Source organism: Homalodisca vitripennis, chromosome 5 (assembly GCF_021130785.1).
Source record: "Homalodisca vitripennis isolate AUS2020 chromosome 5, UT_GWSS_2.1, whole genome shotgun sequence".
Lineage (NCBI taxonomy): Eukaryota > Metazoa > Arthropoda > Insecta > Hemiptera > Cicadellidae > Homalodisca > Homalodisca vitripennis.
In genome coordinates, this window is record NC_060211.1 from 52,611,129 (window position 1) to 52,630,253 (window position 19,125).

Here is a 19,125-nt window from a genome sequence, read left to right on the forward strand (position 1 = left end):
AAATGTCAGTAAAAAGACGTTTCTCTACCAATGTGAGACTAATATGGCACGATATCTGTAGTTTAAAAGAACGTTTCTTGTATAAAAATGCTCCTATATTCTTAGTACATACGTAAGACCTCTGTTGTAGGATTTTTGTGTTAGGTGATGTGTCTGAGAAGCCAAGCTGTGTTTATCACTAGTCTTAAACATTTCTTACTTTAGCGGTTTGAATACAGTTTTGATGCAAACCAAATACGTGTCTTTTTTTTATTCGGACCCTTCCTATTTTTATCATAAGTTGATCCTCATAAGTAAGCCAAGCTGTCCTTGAAAGTAAGTATTGTGTTGAAGCTAGAAGTTTATTGCAGCTGAAGAGTGGTTCAATCAATCAATCAGTCTTTAGTGTTCATAGACAGCAATGTTGTATGGAACACAGCCTACAACTACATCTGGATATGAAAGCACACTGTAAAATTAACTAAAGCTTATAAAGGCAATCTCCGTCAAGTCTTTTTAAGATTTAAAGTGCATACTCTTGTTTTCCCTGCGTTTGAAGAAAAGTTGCGTTCGGAAAAACTGTATTACTGTATTAGGTTGGGGATGAGCATACCAAGAAATTAACGGAATTTAGTAGATTAGCTAAAATTATGATTTTTCTGACGATGAGAGAATTGTGAAAGAAACAGGGTTTCCCGGACACTGCGTTTCGAGATCTGTAAAACACACGTTTTGCAAGTAACAAACCATACCAGAGCGGTGTGACACGTGTAAGTCAGGAACCACAACAGCCATACATAGGTTTACTTTCACTACATTGTAGTCATGCATTAGTTTAGTCATTTACCTAATGAAGAGATTAGATAGCAAATCTCGAAAGTTAGTGTAACTAATTGTATTGTATCACTGAACGATGGCAAATGCCATGTAAAACCTTGTTTCCTTCTCAAATGAAGACGCAAGTGTGATGAGAATACTGCACAATGGCTGTTCCTTCCTAGCTTTATTCTGGCCTTCCTCGTGGATCACTGGTCTATGTAAGGATCTTATCAAACAGAATAAGGAGGATAGTCGTTACAGCACAAAACCGATAGTACTGATGAAAAGTGCTATGGCAACATATAGGATCTGAATCCGATTTAACTCTAATTCAGATCCAACTTCCTTCGTCTTAGGCTATCAGACCTACCAGGTTCTGTTTACAATTCCGACACCTTTATGATTCTAATCCCAAAAAATATAGGATGTTTTTGAATTAATGTAAATTATCTTACCCACCATCCTGTATAGTAGGTAGACATTTTTCTGTGATTAGTTTTGTAATTAGTATTCTCCCTCTCCTATAACTGTCCTAAAAAATAATATTGTTTTAGAAGAAAGTAGTGTGCCAATAAAATGCTACGTCTATAAAGATTTAACAAGATTTGTACAAAAATATATCGCAGGAGAATTAATTTAATGTCATTAATGAATGACCTGACAGATCCTTCTTAAAACCGTGTCGATTTCTGTCTGTCCGTCTGTGCGATATCTCTTGATTGCAAGGTCATAGAGATTTGAAATTAATACATATATTCTTTTTGGTTTTGCGGTCTAAAGTCAAAAGGCAGCAAAGTTTTCACTAAAAGGGTCTGAGAGCTATCAGCTAATTTTCACTAACCCGAGAAAAAGTTAGTTAGGTAAAGAATATAATTATGTCCTAGCCGGTCATTTGATAGTCAGTTACAATATTATATTATGAGGTAAATGTTTTGTAAATTTATGATAAAAACATGCAATAATTAATTATATTAGTAACTAAATGAACCAACCAACAGAAAACGACACTGAGAAAAACATTAGAGAATGTCCAAGGACAATTTAATAATATATGGTACATTTTCTGAAATTTTTTATTCACTACTATTTCTTTTTAGGACAAAACCCGTAACATCAGGTGATCCAACTGAAGTTGAAGTTAAAATAATTATTATGGTTCAGGTTAAATTAGCTTCAGCTACTTATATACAACGTATACAATTAAACATTTAAAATTGCAGCTTAGATCAAAATTTGGAATAGCACAGCTCAAACGAGAGTTCTGCCCCCCCCCCCCAATGTATACGGCCCTGGAGAGGAACAGGTGATGATATCGTTTAGACCTTGCGCGGGTATGCGTGGCTATTGTACACAGAAGGTCACGTGCCTTGCGTCACACCGCCTAAACCACAGCCTGATGAATATTACGTCGGCGGAAACAGAATGGGGAACATTAAACAGACAGACGTTTCCAATGATTGGCGGGTTTGGATTGTTATTGGTTCATCTTATGGGCTAAGAAAAGTAATAAGTGCAATACAGCTTTTTTAGTTTTCGATATTGTTACTGTTTATTCAGAAAAAACTAATATCCAATCGTTACTTGTTGTTGTTTTGATATTAAAAATGGATGTAATTCACATTTAAAACGCAAAAGCGTTCGAATCCGTGTTATTAATCTTTTTAAATTTAACAATTTCTATAATTATATGAGTGTAGAAGTGTTAAAGCAAGGTTTAATATGGTGCTATGGTGCGTATTTAAGGAGTAAAACTATAGATTGTTTTACCACAATTGGCTCTGAAAAAGTCTTATTTATCAAACAAAGTTGCAGAACTCCTAATCTACCGGATCCGTTGATATGATGACCTTACCAAGGTCTTTTCCTCATTCCTTTGCTCCTGGCGCTACTGGAATACACCTCCAGAGAAGTGCAAGTCAACGTATCCTGATTTTTGGCCAGCATTTTATAATATTGATTCAACGTCATCTTCAATATAGTAATGAATGTGGTTACACGAATCAGACAGACCCTTATTACAATTGTGTAGTACAACTGTCCTGCGCGGTAACTCATGCAGGCAGATCCTAGAGACTTTAAACTTGGGGTACAGGGTGTAACAAAAAGGTTGGACTGGCTATATATTTTTGAATTCTGTGTGAGATCCTAAGCTAAAAATGAAGAATAACTTTTTCCCTATTTCCACTTAGTTTGGCCGCTAGCCTCCATTTTGTATTTTGTATTAATGCATTATTATCTCTAAAACTAGTAAAGCTAAAGAAACCAAATTTGGCACATGGGACAAGACCTTTTTGTTACATCCTGTAATAGGTTCCTCATGGTCTAAGGACTACTGATTTTAAGGTCAAAGGGCAGTCCACCTTCTGTCTATCCGTCCTCTGCCCCAATAAATGCGATAACACGAAGAAAGGCCAATGAAAATTGTAACTTCATACATGGGTATCTCTTTATCTAAGGAAGAACCCTACTGAATTTAAATTGAAAAGGTGAAAGGGCATTCATCTGATGTCTGCCTGTAAGTTTGTCGATCTGTGCGTTGACTCTTGATAGAAAACTTATATGAGCTTGAAACCTCGGTTACCCTTGCTCCAAGGAAGAACTGCATTGGCTTCAAAAGGTTCAAGGGTTGTCCGTAGTGTGATAACTTACGTTACGTTCTGTCGAGTCTTTTGATACTTCGTTGTACCGGTTTTTAAAGTTTTTTTTTGTATTTATACAAGGTAAGAGTAAGCCTCAGGCTGCGCTAACGCGGTCGTGTAAGTAAAATTTCAAATCTATAAGATTATTTCATTTTATAAAAGTCCTCGGATAGATAAATGGGCATACAATCATACATAAAAGAAATGTCTACATTCTCCCGGCAGACAAAAGAGAAATTGTATGAGCCAGCTGAGTGTTAGGTATCAATGACCCTAGTCAAATTCCATGGTTGGACATACACCGTCATAGAAGTTATTCTTGTCTGTGTATAAATAAAGTTTCATGCAAAATCCAAAGTGTACAGATAAAATCTTTCTCGAGATATCTTGCTAAATGATACATTCACATTTTTGTTCTGTAAGTTAAGATTTATGGTAGGTAAGTGAGGGTACCACAAGGTAAGAGTGCACTGAAATATTGTCACTGACTTTTAATATTCTGACTCCAATCTATTATTTTTTCTTTTTATTCTAAGAATAAAATTGTTATTTATTAAATATCTCATATGATTGTTCAGTCTGTATACAAGTTTATTTATTAAGCTATTTTCTCGTTTCTACCATAGTTATCCATAAGGCCAGTGTAAAGATATTCGCTAACGCTCAGCCAAATCCTATGGAGTGATACGCACCATCATCGAACTCAGTGTTCCTCTTATATAAAGGAACCTCCGTGCAAAATTTTAAGTCCATACGTCAGTTTGTTTTCGAGATATGCGGACAGACAGACAGACAGAAATGTTTCCAGCCCCACGAGTGATAGGCTTCGGTTAAGCTCAGCCAGCTAGTGAGGTATATACACTTAAAATATTTGTATTTAATTAATTATTTTATATTTCAGTGTGTTAGTGGTTGTTTTTATTTTACACACATTGTACGTTTCTGTCTTTCCTTTTATTTTATTACAACGTTTAATAAAAAGTAAGTGAATTACAATAGAATAGTCATCTCAATAAAAAATCGATTGTATCTCGTTAAAATCATTCGACCAAAGAATAAAATATCGATTAGAAAGTCCATGTCGAAGTGGACTACCACTCTCTCTCGTCTGTGATGCGCTCCCTGTCTCATCGGAAATGAGAGGTACTATCATAATTTCCGGTATTTCCCATATAGCGCCAATTTCAAATTCTTCAATCAATACTGCATTGGTTCTGTCAAAACCCTCTTTAATCTGTTAACTTTACTTTAGAATAATTTTGTCCATAGATATTCGTGTATTTCAATTTCATACTTTCTTTAAGAGCTAGCTGTAGTGAAATAACCTTGTGTTTTCCCCAGCTTAAAAGCAATGTTAAACCCCGTGCAGTTTTGCGTCCGCCACTATTTCTCTTTAAGATCGAACTCTTTTTATCATCCCACGCGGAATTTAAGGTAGTGTTTTTGGTAATTTTACAACCGGCTCTTAGGATCGGTCCTTGGCGATAGGAAAAATAGAACTCTTTTTATCATCCCACGCGGAATTTAAGGTAGTGTTTTTGGTAATTTTATAACCGGCTCTTAGGATCGGTCCTTGGCGATAGGAAAAATAGAACTCTTTTTATCATCCCACGCGGTATTAAGGTAGTATTTTTGGTAATTTTATAACCGGCTCTTAAGATCGGTCCTTGGCGATAGGAAAAATAGAACTCTTTTTATCATCCCACGCGGAATTTAAGGTAGTGTTTTTGATAATTTTATAACCGGTTCTTATGATCGGTCCTTGGCGATAGGAAAAATATAACTCTTTTTATCATCCCACGCGGAATTAAGGTAGTATTTTTGGTAATTTTATAACCAGGCTCAAGAGAAAACGACTGAAGATGAATTTTCGTAGAATGTATATGAAATGTGACTAAAGGAATAACATTATTTTAGGAATATTACGAAGACAAATTATATTTCTTTTATTGGAATATTACTTGAGAAAATTGATTTTTATATATGATAAGCATGTTATATCCCTGGTTATACTTCATGTTCGATCTGAAAAAGTAATATTCTTATCTTTGGCCGTTTTCCCTCCAGATCAGCCCCAAGTTACTGCCTTAATCACCTACAAATTGGCATATAGTTTTTAAAACGTTGCTATTTTTCTTATCTTAACGCGTATCTTTAACGGATAATGATTACGAATCTAAAACATAAGCCAATAAAAAACTTATTTTACCGCCATAAAAGAGAATTTAACCTGCAGGATGATAAAGTCTATACAATGCAATGCAAAAAGGCTTTTGGAAATTACTTAATACATTGGTATATATTATAATGATCACTAACCCCCCCCCCCCCCAGCAGTGAAGAATTCAGTAGAAGAAATTAAAAGGTGAGTCTACAAAATGATCAACACCACTCAAGGATTCACGAACTCTCCTAAGACTAGCCCCAAACTTAAATAGTTGTATGGCAAGATATGAAATAATAGTAAAGAAAAGAAAACTTGCTTTACCAGAAGTGCTGAGCAGTTGCAAACATACGTAACTACTGGACTCTTCTGAATTGATCAAAATCACGAGGCTAAGAAACCGATTACTTTGACATCGAAGTAGAAGAATGAAGTAGGATTGTATCATTTAGAGACAAGCTGAAAAATAATTTTATAAGTCAATGTTCTTATAACATTTCAAATATATGATATGTGTTATATTGCCTAACGTGTCTGTGTACAATGTATCCTATGTATATTGAAAGAATACATATTATTGGATCGAATATTTACTATTTAAACAAGTTCTCAGCTTGGTACCTATTTAAACGCGTAAGAAATTAACACTTACGGAAAGATCTCGAGAGTTTTGACTCGTGGATGAGATAGGGTCAATTTAAAGTCCAGCGGATTTACCCCACTTGTATCGAAGATGGATGAAAAACTCAGCCACGCAAATATTATTGTTTTACCTTACTGTTCTACATGACAATCTATTATATACTGTATAGTTTCTTGTAGTGTAATTAACTCCTCGGGTCTTATTGTAAAAGATTGATAACTTGATGTCAATTGTCATTTGAATTGTCTGATTCGGAAAATAGTTAGCGTTAACACAATATTTTCTAAAAGTATAAAGTTTGAGAATCTTGATGGACTAAATTTTATTAAACAACTTTTGAATCGTTAATTCAGCCACCATTACAAAGTTAACAGACAAATTCCAAATTACAATATGCTACTAGAGTAGCCCGCACCCAAATAGTCCGATGACGTCCGATCATAGCTGTTCCCGCTATGACGTAGCTATGGACACTACTGTCCGTATGATTTATGTTGTCTGAAAAACATAAAAAACGTACATATATTTGTTTACGTTCACTGATGGTGTTTTATTGCAACAGAGGATGAGACTGATCCGAATGTTTCCTACGCGTAAAACTGGCAACAGTGTTGGGCGCGGGGTGTGGAGAGGGATTGAGACGCACAATCCACCTTGGGACTATTTTGGTGCGCGCTGCTCTAGCAGTTAAGACTGTTAACAGTTGAGATGTTACATTTGCATGATTATCTATTAGGGTTTCCCGTAAACACGTACATATCGTTTTACACATTAGGTACACAACAACATGTTACGTAATGTTTCACACTTCGACTGCTAGACATGGCGTCACCAATGGCAGCAACAACGTTGACTGAAAGTCGGATGCTCGAGAAGAATTTGCTCCTCAAATTTGCCCTAGAAACGTCATGTAAAATCACACAATTTTATTTCTGAACACGATAAAATGATATGGAGTATTATTTGTATAACTATCTAGATTTCCATAAGTAAACCTACCAATAAATTTATAAATAAACTAATTGTACGCAAAATTAGGACAAACCATACCTTTAACCTTTGTAATAAATCTACATAATGCAAAATAACGATATGTTTCTTCCATATGCAAGCACGTATGGCATACATTGATTTCGCTTAATCATCACAAAATAAAATAAATAACCATTTTATTTTCGTTCTAGAAAATTCAAACAGGACCCTCATTTGTAAAAAAACAACTTGAATTAATAGATAATTATGATCAATCTTATTTGTAGTCAATTCCAAATTATTTCTTAGAAGAAGAACTAGGTTATTTCGAAAATTTCCTGCATTTGTGTGCTATGGATACCACAGTATTTAACCTTTTCAAAGCTAAGGAAAATTGCCAGTTTTACGAAAACAAATTTAGAAAATCCAACTATGTTTATTACATTTTAATTTGTAAAATAAAAAAGGTTAATTTTGACTTCTTTAGCTATATAGTAACCTTACTTGACTTTTGCACAGTCCATAAAAGACTGAAACCATTTGAAATTGAAGACGATGAAATCTCATTCATTTAATCGAAATTTTAAATAAAAAAGTCATTGTCCTATTCGGTTATCGATGGTAATCGATGATAAAGGAGATAACCGATGACGCAGTAACGGTATATACATAAATATCAGTTTGGATTCGTCAGTTTTCTGCGATATTGCCAGCAACATCAACAAAAATAGATAAAAGTGTTGAAAACTCGTAATACTGACTCCTAAACGTGAAATGACTCTATAACATACTGACTGAAACTGTTACCAGAAGGTGTTTGATATCAGAAGACTGATATTAATTTGACGAAGGGAGTCTGCACATTAAAACAACATTGCAATCTTTAAATAAGAATTTGCAATCGAGCTTTAGCTATGTAGATTACGGTACTACATAGCTGAATTTATTTCTTGGATACACGAATATAATAAAAACTTTATAGATCTTGTAAAACAAAAATAACGTGCAAATAATTTTCCCAAAATTTAGTAATAATTATTTTCTTAAGTTTGTTTTTAATGAGTTAATTTTCTTATGAACACGTTAGGAATAAACATGGAGGTAAATTGGATCAATCGCAACCATCGTGCATTAATTTAATAACCGCGATATCAACAGACTGATACGAACGAAGTAATTTACCACACAGAGAGATATAACGATCGTCGATATCGCACAGATTTATTCAAAACCGCAAGAGATGAGTTGTCAGATTTAATCAAAATAATCCTTCCGCGCATTGCGGGTGCTTTATGTGATAACGTTATCAGTTACACAAGCCGCCATATAACGACGGTAATTAGGGTGATAAATCTGACAGAACCAGTCTGTGTAATGGAACAGACTTCCTTCGTTGTTCTGGGTTGAGCCACACACGGCGATAGAGTGAGACCTACTCCAAGCTGTGATAAGAGTACTCCAAAGTTCACACTATGTAGTTAAAGTGATTCAACTTATGCTACAGCTACACATAGCCAAACATGAATTGTTGCTATTCATTCGGAGATTGAAAGAACAAGGGGGATGTAAGCTGAATATCATTTTCACAATGTGACAAATCATATAGTGGTGTAAGGAAGAGGGGGAGGGTGTTGTTTACCTTATAGAGTTTACATATAGACAAGAAAGATCATCTGAAAGAATCTATAGTCTAAAGATCGATAGAGGAACTTCCCATAAGAAAGCAATATATATATCGTCGCCGCACTAGTATTGTTGGAGGTCGAAATGAGAAGGTATCAAAAGGGTTAAATACGTGATATTAAATTTTTTCAGATGTTATTTTTCTTGGTTTGGCACACTTAAAACCAACAGTAAAACATACAAAAATAGTTATCACTGTCAGGCAACTGGATTAAAAGATTTACAATCCACCAATTTCAGCCAAATAGGTCTGTTTGTACTTGATTATCTGACGTTGGTTTAACATTTATTTGCGTGTTTGACAGTTGGTTTAAAGTGTATCAAGCAAGAAAAGTATTATCTGAGGGAAAATATATTGTTTCATATTTTAACCCTTTCGATACCCTCTCATTTCGACCTCCACCAAAAGTAGTGCAGCTGGCGGTCGATTACGTCATTAGCAGACTTTCCTGTATAGATTTCAAGAAAACCCAAATTTACGATAACACGATGCAAATTGGCTCTCGGCACTTAGATTACGATGATTGTGAGTTATTTCCAAGAACAAATTAGTTGCTGAGTTTGATTGGTACGACGTCGAATAATTTGTTCCAACACTTCCTTTTCTTTATTTCTTCGTATATCGAAGATGCCACCGTATGACCCTCGTATTGTGTGGAGAGGGGGGGGAGGGTTCAAACCCCCATAACGCCTCACCTTGGCTTCGCTACTGGCAGCATTAGCATCTGCTTGCGTAGCACTTTCTGTCATTAAATAGTAATCAATGACGTGAACTTACACTAAACGTTTCTGCAGACGTGTCAGTTGGCGTCACACGCTGTTCGACAGTTACACTTCACTAATGGTGTTATAATCGAAGGTTATTAAGTGACAAATATAATTATGCGGAGTGGAAACTAATTTCCCAGGTCACAAAATACGAATCGAGAACTGTAGAATATGAACCAGCACTGGAGCTGGAATTGAAAATAGGTCCGATATTCTAACCTTAGGCCACCATGATATGTCACACAACATATCTAGACATGCTTTAGTAAACCTCAGCAGTAGTAGGGTAATCTCAGATTTTGTCCTTCATCCACAGTTATCGTATAGGATTCAGATAAAAAGAGCACCTTGATATTTACAAGGTAAACAGTTAAGTTATGTGGCATTGAAAGGCGACAATGTTAGTAATTAAATCAAAGTTATCTATTTAATCAAGCTGTAGTGAACGTCTCCCCATGGCCTTTAGTATGGCAATTAAATATTACCGTATAATTACATACATGAACACAATATGAGTATAAATAAGTAGGCTCAGTTTGAGGTGAGCGCAGCGCGATGTGGACAGCATATTAGTGTTACAATACGTACATGCTTTTCGCTCACAACACTGCATATTATTGATTCTCTGTTTGTCACAGCATTAAGATCGTTTCGGTTTGCCATTTTGTAAACTTTTTCGTCTACCGGATGTGCACATTATTTCGCAAATGAGGAAGAAATCAATAAACAATAAGTCAGTATGAAATAAAATTGATGATAAAGAAGTTCCTATGGATTTCTGCCATAGCAGTGTGAGCGAGTTAATTTTAATTTGAATAATGACAATAAAATGCTCTCAACTCTGACCTTAAAACCTACGTACGACATGTGGTCTATTCACAGTCATATGTAACGACCACGCCGCGACAGCTTTGTTGACGCGGCGGTCGCTAAATCAGGCGCTAAATTCTTCAACTCTTTCAGGTCATCATCTTCATTACAACAATTAAGAGACGGGTGTAGTAGAACTGCAGTATATCACTGTAAAACGACTAAGCCCTATGTTGAATTGAAACCATTATGTAAGATTGTAGGTTATGTTAAATATCGACATTGAAATAAACCTTGCCTTGAGATGATAAATTATGGGATCATCTTTCGTAACATAATAAGAGATTAAAGCGATAGAGTTAAACATTCGCGACCTATTAATATGATCTACGTCTTGAATTAATAAATGTAAAATGATTAGTGTAAAATACAGAACTATATAAACCCCTAAAATTTGCATCTATAGCATTACATTTTGCTACGATGTCATAGCAACAGGTAAAATAACAGTGAACGATCAATGAATGGCATTTAACCCGTGAATGAGAACAGCTAACAAATAAAACAGCTGATTATTTTTAACTCAACAGCTGATTGCATTATCGTGTGCAATGCAACCAGAAATGTAACCCAAAACAAGGTGACTTACCGGCAACGATGACACTGCCAAATGCGGGCGAGCTGTCCAAAACACGTTCAAATCACGGCACGCATTCACTAACACACGCAGCGAACCTTGAGCGAATATAGGTTAAACAAACGCGGTCGCGCCAGGGAATATTGACGTTGTGGCGCGCGCCCGACCCAGTGCTGCCACTGCCTGCGCCTGGCGAAGCGCTCGCCTTGTCCTGTCCCTGTCGTAATGACGGTAATTAGCGCAGGCGTGAGGACAGGGTAAACACCGTGATGCGGCTACGTTACGATACAACTCAGACTACACTATCGTCGTGTGCTATCGATACCTACTACAGCTTGTCGTTATTCGATAGTGATCGATACCGGTCGAACAGGTTATGTCGGGGAAAGGTGTTGTATTGACTGCGGCTCCAGTGTCTGTCCACCTTGAATACTGAAATTCGAGTGGGAGAATGTGAATTTATTAATGGCCCAGCGAAGGAAGGTTACTCTCAGTGTTGACATCTTAGAAACAATGTTTCAATCAAATATATGTTCTAGTTAGAACTTATTGGGATACACACTTGTTTTAAGCATAGTTTGTACTCGTATTTTGATAATACAAAGTATTGTAAATATTACGTTCATAACAAAGGTAATAGTGACGTTGTTGAACTTTTACTACGCTTAACTCACTAAACTCTATAACAATCTGAGTTAAATTACTGATTTACTTTCGTACAAATTATTAATTTATAAAAGCCCATCCCCTACAACATTTTACGACAGGCAAAATAAATTGACTTATCAAATTGAGTTGACTGAGAAAATTTGTTTACAGAACAAATTGACTTTGCTAGGCGTGGCCAGCAACTCTGACGTCATTGTACTATGGGCTCTTAATGTTTTACAACGTAAGCTATTAAGCGCCTACGTTATCGCGCGTCAAACTTTTAGCTAACATTAAGGTTCAGGTTAAAAATAACTCCATAAGGAAAAGAAATTAATTTTCATTTTAAATTAAAATATACATCTATATGCTAACTAGTAATTATTGTTATGAGTTGTTACAATAGTTACTACAATTCTTGTTACAATCGTTACTAGTAGTTGTGAGTGGAGCTGTAACACGGTTGATTGTTATTGCCGAACCAATCAACGACAAATACTGCAATAGCAATTATTATTGGATAATTTCACACTATCTTCTATGTTGAGATTGTTGGGTATTTGATTATTTATGTGGTTTCTTTTATCGTCGAGTTTGATAAGGAGTACTAATTAATTTTTATATTCTTTAAAACAAACCCCAAACAACCGATTATTACTATCTAATTAATAAAGTACTACTCTAATGAACAATGTTGTATACACCTACAACACTTCTGCGTTATAATGAAATGAAATAAAAAATGTATATTTATATTGGCGAAGTTGAAACTAAAAAGTCCTCTCTTCCACTAAACCTTTATACACAAATAAAGAAAATAAAATCATTCCTATTACAATATCATAACTGGCATGTAAAACTAAATTACGTTTAATCATTAATTACGATACAACATAAAAATTTACATATTAAAATAAAAAATTTATGACATTGATTGAACTCTAACAAAAATATCTTTAATACAATAAGCAACTAATAAAATTATTATGACATCCTTATCAGCGTACACGCAGTTACCCCAAGTGCGACCACTAGAACCATCACGTCACTCCCGCCGAGTCCGCAGCAGAAACGCCTTAACTTCAGCCTCAACGCGATCGCGCTTGAAAGAATTTCTGATGTTATCCGATAATGTTAGATTTTTAACGTAGGTAATATTAAGTATCCTTTTTGGCTATTATCACGTGCCCCAAATCCTTCTTAATAAGGTATAAGTATCTCTTTCCTGTTAACGGATAATTATAATTCCGTTTTAGTTCCGACATTGCTTTAACATTTTGCAATAGACTTAAAACTTTTTGAGTGATTGAAAGATTCTTTATGAGTGTGTGAGTAATGAGAGATTACCTTTTATTTTTTCTCGTATTTGCCTTTTACGAGAGATTACTTTCATTGGCTAATTTTTATATTGAAAACTATTTCTATGTTGAATAAAAATATAAAACCGACCGGGTTCAAAATTTGTCGCAAATTATTGAAACCTATTATATACTCAAGCAGTAGCCGTGGACTCACGAGTAGGGTTGGCAAGAAATGGCCCTGAAAGTTTTACGTACTGGACCTTCAGTCCGTTTACCTCTATGACGAGGCTACGGAGTAATTATATATGTAGAATGCCGTAATGTAATATGATATAATATCAGTATCGTGTGATACAGCTGTACGGCAGAGATAAACTGACATCTGGTATATTTAATCTGATATAACAAATTGTACTGTCGATCGATCAACATGAAGTTAAGTAGTCACTCAACTTGTTAACGTAACCTACATTCATAGCACTTAAAACCATAAGTACCTAAGTTATATTTCACTGTTTATAAGTTAACTTATGATTAATATTAAACCCAAATAAGTTGTTACGAATTATTTAGTTTAATTGTTAAGACACTGTGCCATATTTCATGATTTTTATGGAGAGATAAACGTTAATGTTTTATTGTTGGTAAATGTATGTTTACTAAACATTGGAGGTAGAAGAAATATTATATAGACAACACATAATTTAACACTTGTTGACTCTTGGATGATAACCTAAACTCGGGTTTGCTCTGTTTTGTAGCACCCATTCAGTTGTATTAAATCTATTACATAACTTGTTACATAAGTGTACAGAAACTGGACTTTGATATAGAACACTATCAGATCGAGAAGATGTTTCATCCAATGTTGAAGTCAAGTGGCACTTGAAATATGGTTACGCCCTATCAGTAAAAAAGGAGTCGAAGTAACCCTTCCCACCATAGTTACGCTATATGTAAAGATACAGTGCTTATGAAATAATCACAGAATCCTAGGTATTTAACAAGTAAACTCTGACAATAATAAAACGTACCAAACATTTCAAATTTAATTCATTGAAACGAGGTTATTACTAGAAGATTCAAATGGATTACAACTCGTAATAAAACAATTAGCATATACAATTAGCGCTTACTCACAGTAGCTCGATCTATATATCCAATTAGCGTAGGTAGTAGCTCTATCATCTATATACTGCCGCACAGAACTAGCTTTACCGTCTACATTTTGCTACATAATCATCATAAGCTAGATGAAAAGTATGTTCTCACTTAAATCAAAGAACTAAACACTAAATCACTCACTCGGTCTGTCAAGCTTTTTACAAATATTGTGACATGATTGCGTTTGAATGTAGCCTACTATCGCATTTTTACAACGTATAAATTAAAATGATAAAATAAATCTTATTTAAACCACTACGAATATTGTTGGCATTTTTATTAGACGACTTTCAGATAAAAATAATGAATTAAAACATTGAAAACAACTGTATTGTATCTAGTAAATTCATGCAAATGTGAAGTTAAACAATGCAACACGCAATATGTGTCCACATTACGCTTGAAGCGACTGGTTTATTTACAATTTTGATAGTTTTTAATACTAAAATAGGCACCATATTATGATCATAATTTAAAAATGTTTCAAATTTACTGTTTCACTCAACAAATCACTATTTTCTCAACTTGCACAATGAAGTCTTGTGGGGTTCTAGTTAGGTTTAGACCCATGTCTTGGCTACTAAAGTAAATCCTTTTCAAGAACACATAAAAACACAAGTCACTACCAATAATGATCACGTTATTAATTACTAATATATATATATTGAAGAGTAAAACAACTTCAGTTTAACCGTCCGAAATAATAAACTATGTAGATTTTGTAATAGTTTTGCATTATACAAACTATTCGCGAAAAAAAAAAAAAAAAAAAATAAATTACCGATTATTAAAACATTTAGTACGAATGAATAATTCGTACATATTTGTAGTGTTAAGAATAATGTCTAAATAGAATTGTTCTACAATTAACCCTGTCTGAACAATGACATTTTCCAAGAGGTAGGCTATTGTACACCGGGATGAAGACCGGCACTGATCAATATAAAGACATTGGTTGTCAGCTGTTACCTCCTTGAGGAGACAGAATCAATGATGGTGAAGGTTACTCCCACAGAGCAACTGGCTCTACTTGTACAATTAGAACTGCATTCTTGACAGCAACACAGCGATTGTGACAACCAGATCACGTGGGGATTTCCGTGTCGTTTGATAGTTCTGTTTTGTCTCTTGGTAAATGGAGTAGCAATTACCGGGCGAAAATTACTCCCACAGAGCAACTGTCTCTACAAAATTAGAAATGTATTAACAGGAACACAGGGAATGTGACAACCAGATCACGTGGGGATTTCCGCGTCGTTTGATAGTTCTGTTTTGTCTATTGGTAAATGGAGTAGCAATTACCGGGCGAAAATTACTCCCACAGAGCAACTGTCTCTACAAAATTAGAAATGTATTAACAGGAACACAGGGAATGTGACAACCAGATCACGTGGGGATTTCCGCGTCGTTTGATAGTTCTGTTTTGTCTATTGGTAAATGGAGTAGCAATTACCGGGAGAAAATTACTCCCACAGAGCAACTGTCTCTACAAAATTAGAACTGTATTAACAGCAACACAGCGATTGTGACAACCAGATCACGTGGGGATTTCCGTGTCGTTTGATAGTTCTGTTTTGTCTATTGGTAAATGGAGTAGCAATTACCGGGAGAAAATTACTCCCACAGAGCAACTGTCTCTACAGAATTAGAACTGTATTAACAGCAACACAGCGAATGTGACATCCAGATCACGTGGGGATTTTCGTGATGTTTGAAAGTTCTGTTTTGTCCCTTGCTATAAGGAAAGTAAGGAAATACCAATAACAGAGTGAAAGTTATTCCCACAGAGTAACTGTTTCTACAATATTAAAACTGCATTCTTCACAGCAACACTACTTATACTTACTTGCCAAACCAGCCTATATGGGGATTTCCGTAGAGTTTGACAGTTCTGGTTTGTCTATTGCCATGGAGGAAAGTTATGAAGTAGTACCAATTCTAGGACATTCAGTTGCCAAGAATAATAATTTATTTTTCTACAGCCCCAAATAATGGTTTTGTATTTCGTTAGCCTATTCCGAACCTTGCAGTTTTATGTAGCCTACGGAACCATAACACTGTACTTATTCTGTGAAAATATAGTTTATCTTGTTTTAAAAAACGAGGCTGGTGAGCCTGGTAACGTTTTTATCTTATCTTTTCTGCTAATTCCTTACGTCAGCACCTGTGCTGTCCTATGTTGATAAAGAAGAACAACATCCCTGGAGAGAGTTCCGCAGTGCTATCACCTTCGATTGTATCAGTTACACAACCCAAAGGTACCACGTAACAGAATAAAGTTCTAGCGTGTCTGATCACACATTCCCGAAACAGCAATCAACTATTAAGACTGTGTATACACCTATACAAAGATTACCAGTAAGTGGTTTGATATGGGAAAATAAAGTATACCAAATTAAAATTGAGTTTTCCACAAAAGAAGTGCTACTCGTAAAAGTTTTTACATATTACATATTATAGGAGAATTACGTTACTGTAAGAAGAAAGACTTATCTGTTCTACTAAAGGAAAAAGAAATAGGAGAACTATATTACAATAAGAAGGAAGACATCTATTCTAGTGAAGAAAAAACAAACAGATTTTCAAACAGAAAAATTGTTTTATATTTTTATAACGATAAAGTTAGTGAATTAAAAATGACTAGTTACAAGATTTTTGGGTAATGTTTACAGTAATTTAAGAATATATATTTTTAAAATCTCCTCAGCAATTAATATTGAACTATATTATCCAAGAGAGTAATTTGACCTGCTTGCAGCTAACAAAGACAGCTGTTATTTGTAGACAGCACACTAATTTCTTCTGATTAGGTTTATATTCAATTTAAATTTTAAAAAATATAGCTGAATAAAAAACATTCAAACCCATATCATTCACTGGAAGTATAAAGGGCAAGAGAAGCTAAGTTCTCTCCCCTTACATGTATATTTATTTTGCATACAAAAGCAGGACAGTCAGTTTTAGTTGCTGTACAACTAAATTACTTTTTATTGTGTATGGCTAAATAATTAACAACGTATGTTATTAGGCAATTAAGGTTGTGCAATTAATTTTTGGCTAGTAAAAAATTTAGATTCACACTCCTTTATGGTAAAAGTAAAACTAGAAAATTTGTATCTCTCTACAGTGAATTACAGGCGTTTAAAGGAGAAAGTTTATAGCCAATTTTGTAATCTGGTTAGAATTAAAACATTTGAAGATACTATAACAATTTTAATATATGTACCGTACTTTAGTTATGGCTTCAGGGAATGACATGTTTTTTTATAAATTTATTTAGTAACTTAGGAAATTATATTTTTTAAATAAATTAAGAAAATTATACATTTTAAATTAGAAATTTTCTTAAACAAAATGTATTCTTATAAACTTAACAAAAACATGTTTTTACCTCCAAACATCTTTCATATACAGTATAACGTAAAACATTCATACACTTATCTTCAACCATATTTCTCTGGGGCCTGATTTTAAAACGTCTACATTTCTCATGGAATAATAAAACAATTTGTAATTTTTCTGTCTTCAAAATGCTATCTTAAGGGGCTATGAAAGATATTTTCTATTAAAAACAAAGCGATTCTGCTATCTTAAGGCCCAGCTTTAGTGAAATGACCTTGAGTTGTGCTTATAAGAACAAATGTACACTTTTTAAACACCCTTATTTTAGGTCATAGAAATATGAGAGTTCTCTTTTTTTAATTATGATTACTACATATACAAACACTCTTTAGTTTTTCTTGTAAAGCATTTACGTTTTGAACATTCATTCGATTAAGTTAAAAAAAGTTTGAATTTTTTTCTGAATAACCAATAAAAATATAAAACCAAACAGCATTTTGATGCGTATTAATTCTTAACAAAGCATGTATCCATTTAGATACATCAATCTGACTGTAATCACAGTTGTGTTAATCCCTCACTACATACCCAAGTAAAGAATTATTCATATCTTTAAATTCTTTATGATTATGTGGCAACAAATAAAAGCGTAACAGTAATTGAAATCTAATATTATTGTTATAAGGCTAAATCAAGATGCCTGTCTGTACAACCGGCTCAAAGACTGGCTTTGGTCTCTTCAGATCTACTAAGATGAACTAAAAGAAATGGAAAGCCAGTATAAATTTAAGGTGGTTATAAGGCTCCTTTTGTAGCCCAACAAGTTATATATCGACTTGGAGATTTTCATTTGTGTACAATATTGTAATCCTTATTCTGTAGTAGATACATACAAAATATTACACACCGGCTGGCTAGGAAGATTGTTTCAACTTTCATATGTTTACAAGAATTTAAAAAATGTTGCATTAGACAATTTACAAAGTTATTTTATAGAGGATCTTTGCCAATTTTAACTATTGTAAGAATTAACACTCTTCAATGCAGAAATTGATGATTGCATAACAAAGGCTGTTTTATATTATTTTGTAATCACACTTTTCAATATGTTATTTAAAAGTTTAGCAATTTATTTTTTATACTATTAAGTACAAAAAGTCTTAGTTGCTGTGCAGTGAAGATTTTGTAATTCGGTTTCTGGAATTAAGAAATTTGAGATCCACTCCTAGACTTTTCTGGGCTAGGCTTTTCTTTGAGTGATACGCCTGTTCTTGGAGACAGTTAGCTAGTGAACAACTTTAAAACATTGGTGACAGAGTAAGTACTTAGAGATAAAGTCCTCTATCGCCTCTCAAATAAATCAGTGTCTCTTCTAGAATATATCAGTTCTTCGTTGAACGTTTCTTATAATGTATCGCATTATTTTACTGTCCTTGGTAACAATAGTTTTTGCAACTGATGATGGAATCAGGTAAGATGCAGTTCAGTCTTATTCACTTACTTTTTAACCAAACCGATCAACAGTTAATCACTAAGCTCCTTCATTAACCAAATAA

At 34.3% G+C, this 19,125-nt stretch overlaps 2 protein-coding genes across 4 annotated transcripts in view; one reads left to right on the top strand and one right to left on the bottom strand.

Annotated features, from left to right (window-relative positions):
• The window catches only part of LOC124362191 (dipeptidase 1-like), a 71,276-nt gene extending 59,992 nt beyond the window's left edge, over positions 1–11,284 (bottom strand). For both annotated transcript variants that reach the window (XM_046816477.1, XM_046816478.1), the window contains exon 1: positions 11,127–11,284. The gene's annotated coding sequence lies outside the window, so the exon portion shown is untranslated. The remainder of the gene's footprint in view (positions 1–11,126) is intronic.
• Positions 11,285–11,457: 173 nt separating this feature from the next.
• The window catches only part of LOC124362192 (aspartic proteinase A3-like), a 33,515-nt gene continuing 25,847 nt past the window's right edge, over positions 11,458–19,125 (top strand). Inside the window, exon 1 of one of the 2 annotated variants that reach the window (XM_046816481.1) lies at positions 11,458–11,597. Coding sequence is in view for 1 of the 2 variants with exons in the window: in XM_046816480.1 (XP_046672436.1) it covers positions 18,979–19,040 (62 nt within the window). In the remaining variant the exon portion in view is untranslated. Of the gene's footprint in view, positions 11,598–18,887; positions 19,041–19,125 lie in introns of those variants that run through there. The other variant, XM_046816480.1, reaches the window with a different exon arrangement.